The sequence below is a fragment of the Xiphophorus maculatus genome, chromosome 7, assembly GCF_002775205.1.
Source record: "Xiphophorus maculatus strain JP 163 A chromosome 7, X_maculatus-5.0-male, whole genome shotgun sequence".
In the NCBI taxonomy this organism is placed as follows: domain Eukaryota; kingdom Metazoa; phylum Chordata; class Actinopteri; order Cyprinodontiformes; family Poeciliidae; genus Xiphophorus; species Xiphophorus maculatus.
This window is the reverse complement of record NC_036449.1, coordinates 20,853,943-20,877,562: the sequence shown is the minus strand read 5'-3', so window position 1 is coordinate 20,877,562 and position 23,620 is coordinate 20,853,943. Positions and strand designations below refer to the sequence as shown.

Below are 23,620 nucleotides of genomic sequence, written 5' to 3'. Positions count from 1 at the left end.
TTTAGATTCTTTTTTTTTTCTTTCTTTGCAAAACAACAACTAAAACATCCTTAATGAAATATGTTCCATGGCTGAGCAACTAAAGAATTATATTTCATACTTTTATTAACTTTCTCAGCATTTTAAATAAATACATTTCACTGAATAATCAAACATATTCAGGGAATGAATTCAATTATGCACAATTGCAATCAAATAATGTTCTCCATGCATTTCCAATGTCCTCTACCAACATTCCCTTCACCCACATTGTTGATGGTGTCTATTTTTTTCCCAGTGAAATCACTGATTCTTGCCTGTGAAAGTGCAAAATTAATCAATATTGAAGATACGAGGTTCTTTGGGTAGATACCCAGCAGACTTTGCATCACTCCCACAATATCCAAAATGGTACAAACTACCATCTTTCAGCATCTCTGAAAATTTGGGGCAGCCTCAGTGAAACAAGGTGCTGTTGCCTTCTGAACAATAAAAAAACATATCTGCAGTGTCGTGGCAACATTTGTTCAACTTTTCAGATGTACTGTACGTTTGAAATAACCACTTATATTGAGATATTCTCAGTGTTGTATTAATCGATTGTTTCTGAGCTTTAAAGTATTTTAAATCAGTTAAAACAATAATTTTTTTTGCTTGAGGAAAGATGTTTATGACCCAGAGGAACTATGCTAACTTCTGGTCTCCACCATCAGATCTAAACCAGAAAACATGGGCTTGGTTTGAAAATACATCTTTCATTTTATCCTCATATGAACAACTAGGCATGTGTGAGTCATTTATCTAGAGGAAATGGCAGCATGCTGTTTTATGGTAAGAAAACAACATGGTGGGGTCAGTGTGATGCTCTTGGCAATATTCTGCTAACCAAATTTAGGTTGTGCCTCTTATTCACATCCTTATGTGATTTCTCTTAGCCGAAGAGTAATTTGGCCATATTGTAAATTAATGGATAATCTGTTCAAATATCTTTCATGAGCATCAGTTTAAGCCAAACCTTTTTTCATGCAGACTACAATTATAAAAAGGTTTTTTCCCCCCGAAATTTTCATAAAATAATAAATAATCCGCAGATGGCAATAATTTTTTACTATATTTTATACTAGACTTAAAATAAGACAAATGCCATAGACAAAATAGAAAATATATCCAAGGAAATGTTATGTCCTCTGAAATGATGGGAACATGGGGACATACCAGTGTGTGTTTCACATATGGATCTGAGAATGTCTCAAAAGTTCAGACTTTGCTTGAGGCTGGCAGTCTCATTCTGAGCATATTCAGGCTGACAGATTCTCGATGAGACAGTGCAAAGAGACGGAGAGCGAGTGGCACAATGATATGTTTATTGAGAGACTTTGGATAATAGAAAAAATAGGGGTGGCTGCTGCTGGAATGTTACAACCGTAGACAGGAAACATGGACATCAATTCCCTTAACTAAACAAACACTTACTCACGCATACCGGCACATGTAACCAAACAGTCTCCATCCGAACGCTCTTGAGAGAAAAAACTTACGGCAATGCACGGGACAAGACGTTATCATAGCTACTACTAGTTCAGTTCTATATGAGAAAATTCACAGTCACATAAGAGGGAGTTCTTCTTTTTTTCTTAGGCACAGAAAAAGCAATAATATGTGCATCTCAACAACAGCAAAAATTATGAGAAAAGTAAAACACATTTTCTTAAAACCTCAAAGGGCCGAGATGAACTGAGTTTTTACCATGACTCTGTGGTGGGAAAAATTTTTTGTTGAGTCTAAAAAATGCAAGCCTGGACTTAGAACAAGTACAAGGTTTCCATGCTTTAAGTGAACAGGGAGAACAAACATATTTTCTTATAGTTTATTTGTCCCAAAGTAAGGACTCAGTTCATCTGGCTCCCCTTTTATACTCAGCTCTTCATATACATATACACATTTAGGATTTTGCAAAACATGGGACTAGAACATTTAATATAAATGTAATCCCAGGTCAGTCAAAGGAATGGCTATTAAAGCATTTTCAATCTACACACACCTCCACTGGTCTCCTCCAGTGGTTTAAATAATCAAAGACATGTTAATCACGTAGACGAAACCACTGACAAATACTTACTGGAGCTGTTTTAGCTCCGTTTCTAAATTTGCAGTTTAAGTTCAGACAGTTCACTTGCTTGTTCATGTCTCTGTCAAACACTCACTCTTTGGATAACCTTGTGCTCAGATGAAAGAGTCCGAAGCGCTCTTGGTCCCCTCCGCCTCACTCCTCTCTCATTTAAATACACCTAGTTCAGCAGCTGGACTGAGAAAAACTAGATAGCTCTTTGACAGGATGTAGCACACATTTGTAGCCTTGCACTCTGTAGAAGAGCAGAGCTGAGTTGTAAGCTGGTGTTTTTTTCATTTGTGTCACAGGAAGCAAGCACATTTGTTTCAGTGGGAATATGTGTGTTATTTACTCCAGTAGCCTAAGGGAGTCACAATCAAACAAGGAAGAATTGAGGCGAACAGTTTCCGAGTATTGTGTGACAACACTGAGAAGGCAGAAAACAAAATTCATCCAAACACTGAGAAATATTGCTGGCATTGAGTAGTCAGTCCTCACACAATTATGAAGCTACAAAAAAAACATCTAATGATTTGCTTGCTTCAGAATTGAATTACTGATGTCTTGAAGCAATGACACAAACCTGTTGTGACTGGTCAAGGTGGAGATAATTCATTTACTGGACTTCTGGTGCATTTGTATATCCAAATCAAATTATTAATAAATCATATTTGGACTTGGAGAAATGGCAAACGTGTCATAACTCAACATTTTGTTGTATTTACAAAGAAACCTACGAACATAGCAAAGCAAAGGGTCTGAAAGTCTGTTCAAGTGTTTCGCAACAGCCTGTTCTCTTAAACTTCTCACAAATATCAAAGCAGGACAAATGTTGTCTTTGATTAAAGTCAATCTTCAAAACTGTGTTTTTTTTAACTAACAGAAATATTCTGTGCCAAATGTATCTTTCTTGTAAGCAAGTAAAAACTATAACAGAGTTTTCTTTCAGCCAGCTGACCAGCAACTTTCGTGCTTGAGGGAGTTCCTTTGTTCTATTAATTGGAGGAAAACCCTGGTGCTCCATGATTCCATCTGATCTCCTGTTCAGATGGATTTGAAACAATATTTTTTTTAAAGACTGGATAACAGTGCATACTAACAGTTATTGTAATCACTGGACAAACTATACAGACCTCTCTGTGTCCTACGACTCCTGATCTTCACAATTAAATATTTCTTTACTATGAATCTAAAACTGAATGATCCCTTTTTATGACATCTTGTTTTGTAGAAAGCAGACAATTGCTGACAGACAAAGTTGCAGGATAACTTTGTCGGGTTTAAGTAAAAAAATCTGATAGACTTTTACAAAAACAACAGGCCAGTAAAATGAAGTCCTTCACCTACCTTTAGCTGTCCAAATAAATCAACAGGAAAAGGACAGAGCAGGTTATCTATGCTCTCATTTAGGGAGGAGTAACAGATTTGGTTTGACCTCAGTTTTCTGCAGGAGACATTGTGAGCTGCATCCCTAAACGGATCCAGACACCTACTTAAGAAAAGGCAAAACCTTTAAATGTAGCTACTCTAAAAAACATAACACTAAAAATCTCTTCATTACATATCTTTGTACATGTAGACAGAGAAATTTCAAATTATTCATATATTTGGGAACTTCTCTGCTTCTATGCTGAATGTCTGCCAGCAGCTAAATTAGCTACCACAGTGATAGTATTGCTTTATATACAGCAAATTAAGATAAGAGGTTGACTTCTAAATGGCAAAGAATTTAGCCTAAGAATGTCAATTTGAGATAAACGTTTGATCTTCAATGCTAAAATGCATTAATCACAGTGGAGAGGGCATTATGGCGCATCTTGTGCGAGGGTGTAGCCCTGCATGAGAGACAGCTGTGTTTGTTTGCTGGATAAGCCTTCGCCTGGATGTGCTGCTTCCAGTGTTTTCCGAGTGAGCGTCTGTGTCAGCTCACCAGATAGAGTTATTTTCTCATCATGGAGATTTTTCCATCCCACAATGCACTGGGAGTGGCGCCAAATAAGGAAGCGGCATTAGCTGCAGCTGTGGGGAACCAATCACAGTTTGTGCGCTAGAAAAAAACCAAAAAGAAAAAAGTGCTTTCTCTTTTTCCCCTTCCTCCAAGACCGATTATTGTTGAATTCCCCATCAACATTTATTGGGTCCATAAGAGTTCATCCTAGACTTTTGTGCATACTGCACACATGTCCCCAATGCAAAACAGGTACAGATCAAAAAGGAAAACTGATGACTGATTTCTCCTTTTTGTGTCTGAACTGATGGAGAAAAATGAACATCTGGAAACCCTGGCGTTGCAATATATTATTTTTCAAATGTTCAGTCATTCACAGACTGAGGAGAATTGTTCCAAGTTCAAGTCTGTTGAAAGAGATTCTTCACATATCCTCCTAGATTATTTTTAGGTGCTAAGCAATGTCTTTAAAGTAAGCAAAATCTTGACAACCTGTCTTATTAGACAGTAAGAGCTCTAGAATGAGAGAACAAAATAAAGTGCTTTGAGTGAAAAAGATGGATTTATGTATTGATAACAACAGTAGTTGTTACTTTTCTGTACATCCTAGACTTCAAACATTAATTTTACTAATGTGTACCTTTTCATCATCACTTAACCCAAACATTTGGATCATTGAAAAAAAAAACGTCTTGCAACTGATAGATTTAGCAATTTTTAGATGGCCAATTATTAATATCCAAAAACAAATTCACTGATTACTGAAATCTGTTCAGTGGTTCTGCTGGATGACACAAATTTATGTATGTCTGCATATTGTTTGATTAGAAAGAAATATAAATAAAGCAACATAATATAAAGACATATTCTATTCACGCTAGCCCTTCATAAGCAGGTCTATAACAACAGCTTGCCAAACCCTACGCAACCAATCACAGTTCTATCTGTGCAACCAACACCTTCATGTAAGATTTGGAAAATAATTTTAAAAAGTGTCAGAAATAATGTAAGCCCAAGTTTAAGGTCTTTATGTGATGCTTTCAAATAGATTTAGTCCTCTTAGTCATCTTTAGAGTCCCATGTTACTGTAATCCCAGCAACTGGAGGCTGATTTCCCATAAACTCAATGGAAGCTGAGGGTCAAATGTAGGCAGGGTTGTCATCTCCCTTCGCCCGTTGGCCCAGTAGCCTCCGCCAGAATCCTCATCCAGGGCTGGTGAAAAAGTAGCTGACAGTACAGTGGCAGCGCCCTCTGCAGGAGTCTATGAAAAATACAAATACATGCAAAATAGTTTGAGATTCCAAGAAGGTATTCTTGCATACATTTCTAAAGCAAAAGCATTGACAAAAAATGGCAGTAGAAATAACATGAAAAGTATTTACTGTGCATGAAAGCAGAACGATTGCTGTCACTGCAGGAAGAAAAGTTAGGCTCAAACAAAGCATGAGTTTGTTCCAGACGTAAGTGCTGGATGTAGTGTTGTTGAAATTTTAAGAAAGATTTACTGTCACCATAAGCATATTTTAAAATGCCTCCTAAGAGCATGAAAAGCATTGTTCTGTTCTGTACAAGTCATATCGGATCACAGTATGTATAAAATTTAATTTCTTTTGTTCTTTTGTAGGACTGTATTTGTTCATGTCAAGGGCTTTAACCACCAACAATAGTTTCTGAGAAGAAATGTAAGCCTAAATACAAACATTATTTAGGCTACACGTAATAAAGTGGAATGGAACAAGGAATAAATATTACACATATAAAGGAAGTTGCAACATGGCATAGGAAGACGGGACATTAAAGCAATTCTGCTCTCAATCTAATGATCTTTTGGTTTAGTGCTAATTGATGACCTACAAAAAAGGTTTCTTGTTACCATGGTACTGCAGAAGCAGCTGGTAATGGGAAAAAGAAGAGAGCTCTCTCAAAACCTTCTCAACCTGAGTTTTGCAAAACGTACTGAATGCATTGGTGGCATGTGTATATCTCAGCTTCCGAATCATCCAGTGTGCAAAGTTGAGGTCATAACGAAGAAATGTTAAGAACTTTATTCTGCTATTAGTCAGCCACAACCAGGTGCTCCTGACAGAATTTTTGGTAACACTTTATTTGATGGGTTGTGAATAAGACTGTCATGACACCGTCATAAACATGACATAACATCTGTCATGAACTTGAGTAAGTGTTAATGAATATTTATGACTGTTGTCATAAAGTGTCATTCGGTAAATCATGACACTTTTAATACAAAGTTTGTTTTGACAACCTGACATTAACCAAGAAATCATGATCTGACATAAATTTGTTATAAAAGTATAACTGAAATTATGTAGTTTTATGTCATTAAAGGTAATGTTTAATCAGTAATACTTTTGTAACAAATTTATGTCAGATCATGGTTTCTTGGTTAATGTCCTGACAGTCTTATTCACAACCTGTCAAATAAAGTGTTATCAAATTTTTTTAATAGAGTTATCACTCACTTCACAAAGAGGAGGTACTGGAGTTGGGTTGTTTTGTTCTAATAAAGCACAAGCAATGCACAAAATTAAACAATGTCTTTGTTAGGGGTTTGTTTTTCTCCTTAAAAAACATAAATATATATTTTTAGAAAACATGTAACATTTACCCTGAACAGGATCCGAGCAATTAGACTTTGTGCCAAATGTAGGGGTGTGCAGAGATGTTTATATAAAGCCGTATCCACCATGCCTGGATCCACGGCACATGACACCACTGGGCAACCTTCTCTCTGCATCTCCTGGTGAAGGTGGGAACTGAACAGCACCTGGGCCAGTTTACTGCCACAGTAAGCAGCATGAGGTGAATAATGTTGGCTGAAGAAACAGAAAACACAACAGTACTTTAGACTATAACAATGAGCCTAAATAACTAGTTTAGTTGTGTGTTAATTGAAATCAGTAATCTGAATTATCAATAGTATTCTCTGATTAGTCAGTCTATGTTTTTAGCTTTCAATATGAAAGCTTAGACTGATTTTATGATAACTTTTATGACATGCATTGTGATATCATTGACAGTTCACATAGCAGAAACCCTAAAATAACCCCTTTTGTTCTTTCAAAAGACTTCAAAATTGACATGGTGCTCCCTTTGATCCCCAACAATAAATCTGTCAGGTTTGATGCAGATCAGATAAAAACAAATGATGAAAAAAGAAAACAACTGTCAGGCTACCATTTATTTATCAGAAGGATAAAAGGTTCCTCATATCCACGTTTCCAATAATAATAAAACAACAATTATTCCATATAATGGTATCTTCGTATGCCAACGCCACATTAATGATGAAGCAAAACAGAATGACAGCATGTTTCTAAACAGATCTGTATCTCACATTCATTACAAGCATAACACAAAAGTACAAGAAAAGTCCTGTTAGATTTTTCTTTACGTTACAGATGGTTATCAGTATCACAAGTGCTTTGCCTGGAAGACTTCAGAGCCACGAATGAAAGTTAAAGAACATCAGCTATAACCCATGGACATGTTAATGAGCAAAAATAATGAAGAATCTAAGCTGCTAATACTTCCTGACAGCAGTGATAAGAGCTGAGACGATAATGAGACATGTGAAACCATTTTCATCTCATCAATGCCAAAACAAATGGAGACAACTAATGATAATGCAAACACCAAGACATCCGAGTATAACAACATCCAGTATGAAATTGTTTTCTGAATGAGGAAAAAATACCACAATCATTCCTTAAGCAAAAAATATACAATTTTCATGGTCCTTCAAGGCAGATAGATGGTAATTGTTATCCAGGACTTGTAAATGTTGTACCATTCAATTAACATTTGCCCTTTACAATGCTGTTGCTACTACAATAGCACTTAAAACTGCAGCATATAACTTTTTTAAAGAATAATGTTTTTTACATATTTGTTGAAACAGTTACCGTGACATGCATGTAATTCAATCTCAGTATAAATACAGATGTTCTGTGAACGCCTCAGAGGAAAAACAAACACAGCCCATCACCCAGAATGCAACTCTCCCAATCTTACTGAGTTTGAGCAACTCAGCAAAGAAGAATGGGCACAAATTTAAATCTTTACATGTGTTAAACCTGTAGAGACAAACCAAACTGCAATTGCAGAAAAAGGCTGAATAAAAGTGTCCCACTTTTAAGATTTTAATTTATAAAAATTATTTAAAAATTTTCTTTCACTTCGAGATTCTGTACAAAGTTGTGAAGGTCTATCATCAAACAACATTTTATTTGTAATGTGACAAAATGTGTAGAAATTTCATGAAAGTGGAAGAAGTGTGTACCAACCAGCTGTTTAAATCATTCAGTCTGATTTCCCCGATTGAATGAGCTGACGATGAAACATTGACCACACAGGAGACGTGACCAGACTTCCCAGAATCCTTCAGTGCATCCAGGAGGAGCCAGGTCAACAGAAAGTGGCCTAGGTAGTTCACACCAAAGTGCTGCTCAAACCCATCCTCAGTTCGGCCCTCGGGAACCAGCATCACACCGGCTTAAGATAAACAAAAGTCAACATATCTGTTATTAGTAGCTTTGTATGCGAAACCCCCCAGCCCCCAAATCCAATCATAACAAACACAGCTCTCAACTTTTTATTAGATTTGGAGGAACGCTTGAACAGAGGAAAATACTCCAGATTCTGCTTGGGGGAATACATCTGACTTTACACTGCTGTGCTGGTGTTCAGTCTAATGCTAAAGATTCTTGTTTACTGCATTATAAGGGTTTCTCTCTCACCGTTCATTCAAAGTACTTAAAAAAAGAAAGCTTTGTTAGGATGACGGACTTTCAAAACAACTTGCAAACTTGTAAACCGACTTCCAGCTATCTCACAAGGAACATCAACTTCAAGTTAATAGGATCTGATAGCAATTTTACAGCTAGGATTTGTCATGTGTGAGGGCCTGGTGACCAAGCAGGGGTGTACCTCGTGTCTCAGCCATTGAAACTGAACTTGTTGTGAAAAATGTTTCTTGTTTAGGAGCAATCAAAATGACAAACAAGAAGGGACTGCTTGTGACACGTTGATTTAGTCGTTAGCTTTCTGTCGTCACTGCCACCTCTTGTTCCGATCAGAAATTCTTTATGCTATGAGCAATCACACTTTCTGACTAACCTGACAGTGATTTAAAATGTCAACAGCACAGACATTGTGTTGCGCCCAGAAACGACAAGGGTGACAGACATTGGCAACCTTCCCAAAAACTGACTGCCTCCTCTGCGTACCAAGAAAGGGCCTTTGGATACATTGCTGTGAACAACCATTCACAGCAAAACTCAAAGAAAGAGAATTGTGTGCTGCTCCCTTGCATATGCTGCGCCAATGAACCCTATCTATCACGGGTAAACAACCACTTAATTTAATATGAGGTCTGTGCGCCATCAGTCACCCAGAGTCTCACATCGTCTCTCCCTCTAATTTCATATGAAAAACTCTTGGGATAGACATGATTTAGAGAAATTGTTGAAATGTATGTCATAGACACTTGTCTGCATGCCTAAACAGACCATATTAGTCTTGGCACAGAGAAGCAACCAGCTGCAATAAGTGATTACTTACAGGAAGTTACAAGACCTTGGTAAGTTTGAAATAAGATAATGGGACTTTTAGCATCAATTAATCATTCATTCATGTCAATGGATTTTCATTTCCAAAGCTATTTGTAATTTTGACCTAAAGACAATCACGGAAATCTCATTATAAATTAAAACCTGAGACTTTTTTTAAACTCCTGTACTTCTCACGTTACTGCTAGAAAAGCCCAGCTCAGACTAAACTTTAATGTCTCAAAGTTTAGCGATGACATTCATGACGAACAGAGGAAGGTACAGAAAACACAACAAAACTGAATAATTTAGTAACTTAAATGTTAATATTACGTGTCATATCTGCCTCTAAAGTAGAGTGTAATGAAGAGGAAAATGGTGCTTGAGTTCAATTTCTATGTATATATGTAAAATGTTTCTCTAAACAGTGCAACTGAGATTTAAATCCTCTGCACAGAATTTAAATTCTGACACTGTTGACAGCATTAAAACTACACTGCAGTGCTGAGGATTTAAAACTTGTGCTGAATACATAAAGTAATGCACATGCAGAGCCTTGCAAAGGTATTAATACTGCTTTAACTTTTTCCACACTTCGCCATGTTACGAACACAAACCTCATTGAATTTTAATGGAATTTTAACTGTCCACAAACAAGCAGCGCAAGATTATGAAGTCGGGAGAAAATTAAATTATTATAATTTTTTTTTGGCTACTAAAAATAAATAAATAAATAAAAATCTAAAGGATTGGACCTGCATTTTCAGTTTTGCTGCAATTACAGCAGCATAGCTTTTGAAATATAGCCAACAGCTTTAAACCTCAGAGTGAAAGATCTAAATATCGTTGCAAAAAAGTTCAAGCTCTGTCAGATTAGGTGGAGAGCATTCATGAGTATCAAGTTTTTGTATCAGACTCTCAATTTTATTTTAGTCTAGATTATTCTAGCCCATACATATGCTTTGAACTAAACCAATCCAACGTAGTTCTGGCTGAATGTTTTCATAGTTGTACTCCTTGGAGGTAAACATCCAGCACTGTTTCTCCTCCAGAAAACTATCCACCATGGTTCACCCTGACAGAGAGCATTTTCACATGTTTATCTCTTTCTTTCATTTCATACCCATAAAATACTATGTGCTAATCTATCACATAAAGCCCATAAAATTGCATTGAATTTTGTGATTGTAATGTGACATAATGTGAAAAAGGTCAAAACAGGTATGAATATGTTTGCAAGGAACTTCATGTAATGACTACTCCAAAAAATAAGACTATATGTTTCTTACCTACCATTATTTACCAAAATATTGAGTGGCAGGTTCCTCTTCTTGAAGCTGTCAGCAAATTGTTGGATTGACTGCAATGAAGCAAGATCCAGTTTCTCAAACTCCACTGGAATGGACAGAAACATGCATACACACGCACGCACGCACACACACGCACACCCCCACAAGTGATTGTAAATGGATTATTCCTGCAAGCACTTTTGCCAGACATCAAAGAGTGTATTAATCATCTCTTGTAGTGGGCTCTCCCACTGCTATGTCTTAGTCCATCATTTCATATCTTAAATTACTAATTTTGTCAGAACCCATCATTGCTTAAGACTTTGCTATGTGAGCTTTAGTGCATAATAAGATAGAGGTAAGAGAACCCTACAAAGGAGCCAAGATGGCTCTGCGTTTTGGTGATGGTTTATCTTTGAACAGGGTTCCTGCACATTTGTCATGACAAATTCATTTCGGAAATGGAAAATAGAAAAGTTAACCATGAATTTACTGCTAGTGCTGAGTTCATGTTTTAAGTTCTTAGATACCTCTGAAAACTACAGATAGGTTCAGCAAGAGCAAGCAAGAAAGACAGCAGGAAAGAAACAAAAGCAAGAAAGTATAGAAAATAAAGTGAATGAGAAAAAAGGAAGCAAAAACAAGTTCTTGCTTTATTTGGACAAGAGGAAGGAAATTAATGAAGGAAAAGAATAAAGTATAGACTTAATGACTTTAGGGAATTATTTTCATAATTATTAAACACCTAAGGTGTTAAAAAAATTAAATGACACCTCTGGATGCAATTTAAATGATTACAAGTCATCAGTCACAAAAACTTTTCCGCATAGTTGCATTAAATGAATAATTGGTTTAACAATGTAACGTAACCTTAGGTTTGAAGTCTGTTTTCCGCTCAGAGAATATTAAACTGCAAAAGATTAAAGGAAACAGATATTTCTGGTTTTGCAAGAAAACAAAAGAAGTCTCTGCATTCTGAAAACTTATCTTTTTGGAGAATTGGAGATTTAAAATGGGTCACAAAACTACTACAGTTTTTCCAAAATCAAAATAAGGAGAAAAAGCAGAAATAAAACATTACAATCCCCAGAACAATGTAGGCTATAGTATCTTCAAATTTTATTGAGCTCTTGTTTCTCTTTTGTTCTTCATTTACTATTTCAATAAATGAAAACATTGATGGGCAATAGTGTTTTTCTCCAACGGCTCTCTAGCAGCAAAATGCCCCTTCCGCTGCGGTCATGAATGCAGAAACATTTCGAATCTCCAGCAGTAAATTGAAAACTCATCTCATGAAGAAATGGTTTAGATTCTCCCTCCACGCTCCATCCACCTCTAAATTTATTACATAGTTACATTTCATGTATTACAAGCACAACAATAAGAACTATGTTGTATCTTTTTGGTTCTCTTTTCTACTGAAGCTGATAGATTTATACAAACACTTAAAATGGCTGTTGAAATGCATCATGAAAATATGTCATGTGCTGCCTCTTAAGTTGCTTCATAATTTGCACGACAACATGACAGTGAAATATAATATATACCACACAGTTTTAGAAAGAATACTGCCTCATTATTGTAAAAATGTTAAAGAGAGGAACTTACAGTTCATTTGGTTTGATAAGTATACCTCAAAAAACATAGTAGGAGCAGTTTTATTATCAAGCCCACTTTCAAGGCTTTAATCCAAACCTTTATGAATAAAAAACAAACTCCTTTATTTCCCAAACCTGAATAAATAAAGGTCTTGGCCTAATCTTGTTTTCTTTTTTTTTTGCTTTCTCTCAAAAACAACATAAACAAACAGATCAGGACTTTCTAACAGAAGGCAATAATATATTATTCCTCCGTATAACCCGTGTATGTCTGAAGAGGTTCACTTATAATGGACAAAGACAGAAAGAGGACTAAGAGGGAAACAGAGGAGAGGAGATTTGATGGGACTGATAAAAAAAAGGCTGCAGAGTGCGGCTGTCCATGATCAAGATCTGATAGCAGACTTATCTCCAGGCCTTGCCATTCACCTCTTTCTGACTTTACGTGTGAGACAGAGAGATTGAAAGGGCGTACAAAGAACATAATGAAAAATGAGAGCGTTTGTGTTTGAATGGCTTTGAGCACGTATTTGATTCCTTTTGGGGATTCATTTGCCTTTCCAGAAAATAGGGAAATTTCTATATGTCTCTGTGAATGCATAATTAATCATGTGTTTGAATGATATTGTCAGCACATCATGAACTTTAGGAAAAATACAATAGTTTTATAGTATCGTATAGTATAGTATAAAGTGTAAAGAAAGAAGTATTTATTCCATGATCTGCCTTCATTCACATGCTTCTGTCCACCTGTGGACAGATACAATAGAGGTTGAAAGAAAATGTCTATATCCTTTTCAGTCTATTGTATAGAAATCTGTTGTTCAATTAAATAAAATCTATGGTTGCTCAGAGTCGTCTTACTTTGATAAGCGGTCATAATATATCATATTTCATTACATCTAGTCCAGAGATCAGAAATTTGAACAGGTTCATAACTATATGATTTAATGAAGCAGCCAAGGTTATCTTAATTGACAATGACATGGTCACACACTGAAACAGTTACACAGTGAAATAATGTGTAAAGCACAGCTTTAAAATTAACAACCAATAGCAGTAAAAACTGACCTATCTTTATTTGACTGGTGACAGAAAAGCTGCCGGGGGAGCAAGTTAAACAACTAGCAAACAAAATCTGCCATAAGAGTCTTCAGGTAAATTTTTTTTAAGCTCAGAGATTTTTTTTTACTTCCCCCAGAAAACAATTCCTAAATTTAAGAAGTCAGCAGATATGTTGTCAAGCTAAACAGACTTCAGCTGAATAAACCAATCAGCGCAGAGAAACCTGCACCGATTGGAATTTTGTGACCGATTCTGATCTCGAGTTCTTATAAAGCGTTTCCCTGATACCAAAACAACTCAAATTCAGAGGTATAAATCAGAGGTATAACAAGAGAACTAATAAAAGATTTACTATTATTTTAAAACAAAGACAAATTGACCACATCAATCTGCACAGTTTGCATAGCAAAAACGGCATTCTCCATCTGTACATTCTGTAGAATGTAGAGCAATGCCTTGGGAAAGAGATGGAAAGCCCAAAGGATAAAACTGAGCATGTTTACTGAACTCTGATAAGCCTTCCTGCTATCTGCTAAAAGTCTTGATCTCTTGCGATCTAAGAGCCTGAACAAAATGCAAATAGTATCTCTTTAGAAAACCTTGCTTAGACTGGAAGTAGGTAACTTTTGAATTTTCTTCCCACTGTAACAGCTTCCAGCTCAGTTACATTGTATGATGTGTTAAGTGATCAAGAAAAACTGAAAAAGATCAAATTTTTGATTTGTTGGATGTTAAATACACCCAGAGTACAAAACATTTTGGAAGTTATGCTGAGAAATATATTTCATTTTGCAGCTGAAGGTTTTATGAACAATGTTTTCATCTTCAGAACTTCAAATAAAAAATAAAAAAAACCTCAGTAATTTTTATGAAGCCAAACCAACAGCTTTGTTTGGAGGGCAGCGTTTTTCAACCTTAGCTAAGACCTGGTCTACCATCATATTTTCATGTCGTCTCTGCAACAAAAATAACTTTGGTTTGAATCCCAATCGGATGCTCTTTGTGTCACTTATGGAAGAGAAAACAGTTCCAAGTTTAACCTTTTTTTTTTCATTTGGCACACAATATATGTACATAAATCAGAGCACAAAAGCAGTACCACATCAAACAGAAAAACAATAAGGGCAACTCATAAAACTAACAATATTTTAGTCTCGGTTTAACAATTCAGATGTAAAGGACGGATGTTTTGATAGAGAAAAAGTAATATATGTCGCTTCAATTTTCAACATTGCATAAATTATGTAGAGAAAGTACCATTCATTTAATCAAATAAAATAATGAATAAACACTCTTTAAAGTGATATCCAACGAAATGATGAACTTGAAAGAACACACAGATACAAAAAATTTAGGTAAGTGCTCACAAGGTTCGCCAGTGTGGAAAGATATTTTTTAGAATGTTGTAATCATGTTATTTTTTAACACCAATGACTAGTTTAGTCTTAAAAAATATAACCATTTCTCATCTGTTCCTAAATTATTCAAGCCCGGTTTTCAAGCCTGGATAAACAGGACTTTCCACCATATTTAAAAAAGCAAGTTCTGCTGAACACCTATTTTTATCATAGAAACCATAAAGTACCACCCCTATTTTGAAAATCAAGAAATTAACACGTGGTCAGAAAGAGGTGATGATATAATTTGTAAAAAGCAGAGTAGTTAGAATAAAGAAATGACAGGAGTGCATCTAGTTTCTCATAAATCCCCGTTTCCACCTGGCTTTAACATGCTAGCCTTCCGACTCAGACCACAGTAGATATGATTAAGCAGGATTACACCTAAATCTGATATTAAAATGCATTGCTGTTAAACACATTAAAATCCTCCCCTGGCTGCCAAGAGACCAGAGACACTGCATTACTCACTAAAGGTGTCGGTAAACATCCCTGTGAGAACGGGATGATTTCGCTTTATCCTCTGACCTGATTTAGTGATTGATTTTTGGCCTTAAAATAACACGGTTTGACCCGGACGAAGGCAATAAGATTTGTCATTTAATTACAAATCTGAAAACTACCACTTGATTCAAGAGTAAAAAATGCACAATGAATGAACCGGTACCTCTGAACAAGCTCTCGGAGACAGCAATATAAATAGATTCACTTTGAGCTGTCTGATAAAACAGTGGAATCCAAGAATATTAGCTCTGGGCAGCATGCCAGTGTCAGCTCCTCCACAGATGTTCTTTATTCAGCTGCTGTAAGGGAGAGGAGGCTGGCTGGTGTTCAGTCAACTCCAGTCTGTACCATTCATGTGATGCTGCAACCACCAGAGTAAAGACAGCTGCAAATTCAAACATGTATATCCTTTCTTAATCATAAAAACATCAAAATAAAAGAAGCGTTTATCAGTCACGCATATATTTTCTCTTCACCTTTTCATCAGAGCTTGACGAAAACAACAACAAAAAAGAAAAACCCGACCATTTTGGAGTTAGGTGAAAGATGAAAGAAATTTAATGCATGTTAACCACACACACTTACACAGCTTGCCTTGCTTCGCGCTCTTAATTTAGGTCTATGGTTTGAGGCACATTGTGCTACTTTCAATGCACCGTGACTGAAGTTAGTGGACAGTCAGAATTGCCTGCAGCAAATATACAGAAACGGCCGGTGTGTTTATGTACATGTTCATAATTTAAGGTAAAATGCCCTAACTTCATGGACTAGCACTCAATTGTGGTCTAACGTCATTATCATACACCCGTAGGACTGTTTTTAGGTTTTCTGGGGACAGAGGCTGTTTTTAAAGCAGGCGATACACTGAAAACGGATGCCAGATGGAGCAAAGAGGTTATACTTCTGCTTTGAAAAATACCTGAAACCTACCCTGAATGAAACAATAAATATTTAAAGCATTACTTGATGTGCTTTGGAAAAGCATTAATATCTCTTGACTTTTTTATATGTATACATTTTGTCACTTTCACACCACAAACTTTAATGTGTTTTGCTGGGGTTTTATGTGATAGGCCAATAAAAATCTATTCTACACGATTCCGCTCCCTTGAACCATTACATTCAAGAACCCGGGTCACAAACCTTTTCGCAACTGAGAACTACTTCATGGGTACCAAGTAATACAGAGGGCTACCAGAGTGATACACAAAATTTCTTTTTAATTACATAACTTATTAATTAATGATTTATCTATCCTTGGAACAGCTCCAAAGGCAATTCATATGGTCTTCAGGGGCAGCCTGGAGGCCAAAGGCTTTGTGTTAGTGACCCCTGTTCTGGAACAATGTTTAAATGTAATTACATTTGGTGTTTACTTCTGCATATTTGAGATATGCAGAATATATACGTATATTATTTTTTCATATCCTTCTTCACAAAACAACTCAAGCTCAGATCAGATCAATTTCCTGATTTTTGTTTTGCTAATGTACCTGAATATGGTCTTAAAGTAACTTATGTGGCGTTGGGCTGTTTTTTGAGTGTAACATAAGGTTAGCATTACACTGATTTATCATTTTTGATCCCATCTTGGAGTCTCAGTGGACATTTCATTTCTTGGCAGTTGAGATGGGGCCCATCCTCTCCTGTCATTTGTACATTTTTGCTGTAAAAATAAAAACACTACACCTATGTGAGCTCGCCCTCCCATGTGGACCAACTTCCATAAGAGAGGTACTTTAGCTTATTCTTAGAGACAATTGTTGGCTGTCTGGAAACCACCGAGATGACTTCAGATGATTGTAAAACATGTAACCGCTTCTTTAGACTTCAACTTGAGAATATAAATTTTTAGTTTTTGACACAGATTCTCAATTGGAACTAGGTCTGGACTTTGACTAGGCTGCCCAAACAGATAAGCATGCCTGGACCTAAACCATTCCATCATAGCTCTGTCTGCATGTTTACATTTATTGTCCTGCTAAAACGTTAACTTCTGCTCTGGTCTCAGGATTTTATCAGCCTCTCCCAGATTTTCTTCTAAGACTGCCCTGTATTTATCTACAACTTCACATCAACTCTGTCCAGCTTCTCTGTCCCTCCACACACCATGATGCTACCACCATAATGTTTCACCATTGGGACAATGCACATGGTTATGCATTGTTAATTTTCACACAAGAGCACCTTTTTAAAAAAAAAAAGTTTGTTGTGTCCAATAAATAACTTGTGGCAACAGAAAATTAGGATATCTTCAACATTTGGTCCACAAGGTGAATGACTAAAAAAAACGTGCTGTTAACAGATTCTTCCCCTTCAGATGTGGATCTCAGCAGCTCCTCCAGAGTTACCATGGCCCTCTTGGAAAGCCTCTTGGACAGACCCACAAGCCTGTGGACTTGTGGATTTGCAGTTGTGCCATGTTATATTTTTGGACAATAGAATGCTGTTGGTTCAGTAATAAATGAGAGGTTTGGTCTGATTTATCTCCAGACAGTGAGACAAAAAGATGTCTTCTTATTTGCTGTATGTCGACTTCTAGTTTCAAGTTTGAGACTAAAAGATAAATGATGCGTGAACGAACTAGAACATATAAAGACATTCAGCATTGAAGTGGATTTTCTTTCCACTGGTGACACCATGAAGTAATCAGATGAAACTACCTCTGAAACCCACATGTCTATTAAAAAACTGTCGCCAATTTCTCCCAACAGACAAATGTGCATAAACTGGGAAGGATGCCAAAGGCCTTTTGGACAGAGATGTTTAAGGCTGTTGCCTCACATACTAATGAGAATCCATTACTGTCTCGCTCTACACACCCGAACACACCCCCATCAACACATTCGCATTCAGCGCACAAGCAGCTGGCTGTAGACACCCCCATGTCCCTTCTGTCTCAGTGTCTGCCAATTACAAAAGAAGTAATCAATTCTACCATGGCCGCACCCAGGGAAATCGACTTCAATGTCACCGGCTACATGCCTGCTGTCTAAGTACCTGACACCCTCAGCCCTGTGCGGCCTTCCACCACAAGGCCAAAGCACACATGCCAAAGTCGTGCTCAATAAATGGCAATGCTCAATTGAGAACTACTCTACCCAAATAAACAAAATGCGTGGTATTCAACATTTTTATAAAAATGTGACTGTAATTTGCAAGGACAGGTGATGCAACACAGTGGTAATCAGCAAATCCAGTAGCTTTTTAAACATGTTTTTGGCCTTAAATTTAAATCAGAACTGCTATCAAAATAAAAAACGTGCAAACAAGAAAAATTTCAGTTTTGCTTTGTTGCGTCGTTGTGCTCTTTTAATCCAGCTGCATGTCTTTAGACAGGCTGATATTTTTTCAGTTCTTTTCATTTCAAACCTTCCTTTTTTCAGATTGAAATTTCAGAGGGAGAAAAAGTCAGTAAAAGCATTTTGCTGACCACCCAAAGATCACTCAATTTAATAGGTCCCCCAAATGGTAGGTAGTGAAACAAAATGTGTTGACTGAAAAAAACAGGAGTTGCTGCTTATGGAAGATCCAAACTCGCAAACAAAAACCAACAAATAGAAAAGATGTACAATTTGCCAGTAAACAATAATTAAGGATAAGCTTGAATTGGCTAAATTCAAGTATATCCTTGAAAACTGGATAAATTATCCACAACCTTGGAAATCTAGAGATGGGAAATCTATTTCAAAATTCTGATTGGTGCAGCTCCTAATTCAAAGAACCAAAAATCACACATATTTGAACTATTGCTTAATCTAAAAGGGGCAAATAACATTAAGCCTACTAAAAATTACCAATAAATTCAAGTTAAGTATAGTTTGACTTGAAATTCAAGTCAAGCATAACTTCAATTGTGATGGAAATACAGTGTAGTTCAAACTCAAGGCCTCTTCAACAGAGAAAGGAATAAGTTATGACATCCTTGTCATGACACTGGTGGAATTGATGGCTTTGAAGGTCAGCCGATTTAATTTCTCAACACTGAAGTAAGAGAACCCTGTAAGCTTTAGTCGATGAAGTGATAAATTTCAGCTATCAATTGTCTCTTCTTATCTCCATCACCTCCTCTGTGGCTTCATTTCTTTTCCTGCCTCCTTTCTAGAAACGGTTTTCTTTCATTTATCTTTTGTCACGATGTCCTCTTTTTCTCTGCTTTGATGCAGCACATCTTTCACTGGAAAACCATGTCTGTGTTCAAATTCATCAACATGGCAGCACAAATTTGAATGGTTGCCAGGTTCTGGGTCTACAGCTGTTGGTCAGCCTGGGTTTTGAATGTAGAGAACAGGAGCGAGAAAACAACTGAAAGTGTACTGTTTGTGTTGTTTGTACTCCTGCAGTATTTGTATGTCTTTGTTCATCATGGGCACTCCAAGTCGTTAAGCATAGATTAATTAAAGCTTCTGTTCATGTAAAGAATCTATGTGCTTAGATTCTAAAAACAAAGCTGAGACAGTCTTTACTCAGCTTTTCCACAAAACATTTCATTGCTAAATTAAGTCTGCTTTTCTAGAAGTATTTGCGTGTATGCTAATGTGTTTACAGTGCTACCTCTGGCCTCCTTGTCCTCTTCACAAATCCTTTTGATGGCAGCAAGACCCCTCTGCTCATCCCTTCCACCTAAAATAGAGATACACAGAGACACAGATGAATATTATGTCTGACAAGGCCTTCAAGGCTTTTTAAAAGAGAAATACACGCAACTCTTCTGTTATGCTAGTCTTCTTTTTCTTCATTTTACAAAACTATATTTCTGAGACCGGTCCTTCAAATTAAATGAAGACTGGATGAAAGCTCCCCGGAATTAATATCTACCTGTTAAAGATTTTATAAACATCTTTTTTAACTTATTGAAATCTTGATACAGACTGCAACATTGATTTTAAAAAGTTAGACATGTTAATACAGAGTTTTAAGGCAAAGCATAATATCACTGTGAATTCCTTTACAGTCTGGGCCCAATAAACAGCTCTTTTCATGTAAATGGACCATTATTAGGATGATTAGACAAAATTTTGCTAAAGCATGTCATCTCTTCATATTCCTTCAGTTGAAAGATGTCTCGGATAACACAGATTGACAAGCATAAAATAGTGTTTTTGCACCAATTTAGTAGGTTCCAAGGAGCTATTAGTCAAACACCTGGCATTTCTTGGCATGGTGCACACTGTCCTTAAAAAGATGTGAATGGAGAACACAAGTGGAAAAAGCTGTAGAAAAACGGGATAAAATAACACTGTTCATATGCAAATTTCAGAATTGTACAACCCTAAAAAATAAGATAAATCCAAAGCACTGAATCTGAATGATACATCTGGCTTTTGAAGACATTCAGCCACTTTACAAGAAAGATGGATCAAAAATGTTTTTAATAAAGGCGATGTACTCACAAGAATCTTTAAAAAGAGTGAAATTAGAAATTGAAAATTATAGGGTGCTTTTGCAAATTTCAAACAAATCTAAAATGTTTATTTAATGTGTGTTTTTTATGACAAGTGCATGGATTAATGTCTAACTATTTTAAATTTGTCTTTATATATATTAAATTTTAAAAAGATTTAAACTGACAATGACCAAATGAACAATTCCATATTTTCTATGACATTTATGCTGAATTTATTTCACAGTGGAACAAAAATGTAACAAGTGACCCGAACCTCACCAAAATCCCCAAATCATGAGCCTGCAATAAAAAAAAAAAGTTCATTTGAAAAATGTACAGTACTACTATTTTTTTATGTAGTTGACAAAAAATCTTGCATTTTATATTTGAAACTAAAAATACATATTTCAGTAATTCTGGAAGAACTTTATCAGCCTCTGACTGTGTCTTAATGAAAAACTGGCATTGTTAAAAGTAAAAGCACAGATATATATATTTCTGTTTTTATTTTTAATTATATCAGTTTTGATCCTCTATGTAGCTTAATGTGAAATGGAAGTGGAACATTTTTGGATTAACTAAGAGGTCTTACATGTACCTCTTAAATTCAACTAAAAAATAACATCAAAGCAACCCAGAGTAAAAAGATGCAGAGACAAAGACAAAAAGGAGTGAGATGGGCGTCTCTTGCTGGACTATACAGCAGAAAATGCAATTACTATACAATTCATCTTAATTTTAGAACTAAAGACATTAGAAACAAAACTAAGTATGAAAAATGTCGTGAGTTAGTCTGCCAAACAAATACAACCCCCATCAATACAAACTTTAGGAAATGATCATTTAACAAAATGTGACACCATAAAAATATTTGAATATTTAATTTGATGTAAGAATTTGATACATAGTGACAAACAAACTCATGTATAAAGACGCACACTAACAGTTTCCCTTAAACCTTTACAAGGCAACACACACATTCACATTTCCTCTTTGACACACTAATCTTGGATTATTACACTTGGCTTTTCAAGGGCACAGCATTATTTGCCCCGATGCACTGTGGTTCAGTCAAGGCTCACGCATGCGGCTTCTCTTCATGAAATGGCACAAGGGTCACACAAACACACAGGTAGCAGACAGCAGAAGGTCGGAGTCTTTCAGTCCTTTAATTTTTTTTTTTTGACAATCATTTAAATGGCATATTAATAGACAGACGTTACACTACAGAAAAAAAATCTACTGAACCATTTCCAGACAAAGCTGCTCAATAAAATTCTGTGCAACCATTTTTGTTCAGAAATTGCATAATAAACAAATCGGTCAACACAGAGACCAAATCAGAACATTTTTGAAGCACATTCACATTGTTTTGTGGATGAATATTAACACTCAGCTCCCTGAACACACCATTACAATAGTGTAAAATGGTGGTGGCAGCATCCCGCCACTGCAATGCTGTCCGTCACGAGTTACCAAAAACAACGGTAAAAAGAAATACAAGGAAATCCTAGAAGTCAGAACTTGCAAAAAGTTTTAAGACTGAAGGGAAGTTCACTTTCCAGTAGTACTCAACAATTAAATGTTTATTTAATATATTTGAAAACCATGTATAAATTCCTTATGTTACAGAATTACATGATATCTTGTTGTGTCCTGTCATATAAAATCCATATATAAATTGAATAAATATAAAATAAATATAAAAATTTGGGTATTTTCCAAAATGGATGGAAATCAAAATAGGGTATTAAAGATTATGTAAATTAGCTTTTACTTATTTTTCTATTAATACACAGAGATTTAAGGAAAACACTACCAGACTTTTAAAATGTTTGTCAACAAAAAAATAAGTAAGGAGCAAACAAAATATTTACTAACTTCATTTTTTTTAAGTGAATTAATTACGTAAACTGTGTATTGTTTCTGGATTAAACAGTATCCTTTTGAAATCCCACATTAATTTATTCATCAACATAAATCAATATTTTATCTTATCCTCCAAATTAAAGAAAAAATTATGATCAAGTGTTGTGTGGGTGTAACATGACAAAATGTGGAAAAGTTCAAGGAGTTATTTTATTTTAGCGAGGCACTCTGCTGCAGTTTCAACCCTGATATCCATCACGACGGAGCAGAGGCTCAAAACAAACTCACCTCCTCCTCACACAAGCACTATGCTAACACTCTACCTGAAATATGCATCCACTCCATTATCAGAGCGGGATCCACTTTACCATAAATATTCACACTTCATGAATTCGGTTGGTGGATTTGCAATGGAGATAGGTGCGCCGTTATCAGATGTGGGATTAGTCTAAAAATCACAAGGGATTGTCTGAAGCCAGAATAGACACTTGACTGAGTTCTTGTGTGGTTTATTTATTCATCCATAGCACACTCTTCTACGTGGCAAATCTCATTATTGTACAACTAGAATTCTAGCAAACACTCTGACTCTCATTCTGCATTCTGCTGTACAGTCTAAGCATAATAGTGAATGCTTATTCACTAAGCATAGTGATCAGATACACTGCTGATCTTGTTACAGTGTATCAATGTAGTCTCTGTGATTAAGAAACGTTTGCCAAACAGCAACAATGCTACAAACCTCTGCAGGAAGGTTCATTATTTATTATTTGTGTTAGGAAATGAAACTAAATTCACTGTTCTTACATATGGCACACAAATAGAGATTTGCCTTTTTACTGCAATCAGTATTTCTTTGTAGGAGTTTTTCTTTTTTTTTGGAAACTAAAATGTTGAACTACAGATA

At 36.0% G+C, this 23,620-nt stretch overlaps 1 protein-coding gene across 3 annotated transcripts in view; it reads right to left on the bottom strand.

Moving 5' to 3' along the window:
• Positions 1 to 1,326: 1,326 nt before the first annotated feature.
• Positions 1,327 to 23,620, bottom strand: part of LOC102233583 (dehydrogenase/reductase SDR family member on chromosome X-like) — a 40,023-nt gene continuing 17,729 nt past the window's right edge. For 2 of the 3 annotated variants that reach the window (XM_023337174.1, XM_005800746.2), the window contains exons 3-7: positions 20,013 to 20,081; positions 10,899 to 11,000; positions 8,343 to 8,550; positions 6,665 to 6,872; positions 1,327 to 5,299 (exon numbers count right to left, since the gene is read on the bottom strand). In XM_023337174.1, the coding sequence (XP_023192942.1) occupies positions 5,120 to 5,299; positions 6,665 to 6,872; positions 8,343 to 8,550; positions 10,899 to 11,000; positions 20,013 to 20,081 (767 nt within the window). In that variant the 3' untranslated portion in view covers positions 1,327 to 5,119. The remainder of the gene's footprint in view (positions 5,300 to 6,664; positions 6,873 to 8,342; positions 8,551 to 10,898; positions 11,001 to 20,012; positions 20,082 to 23,620) is intronic. The other variant, XM_023337173.1, reaches the window with a different exon arrangement.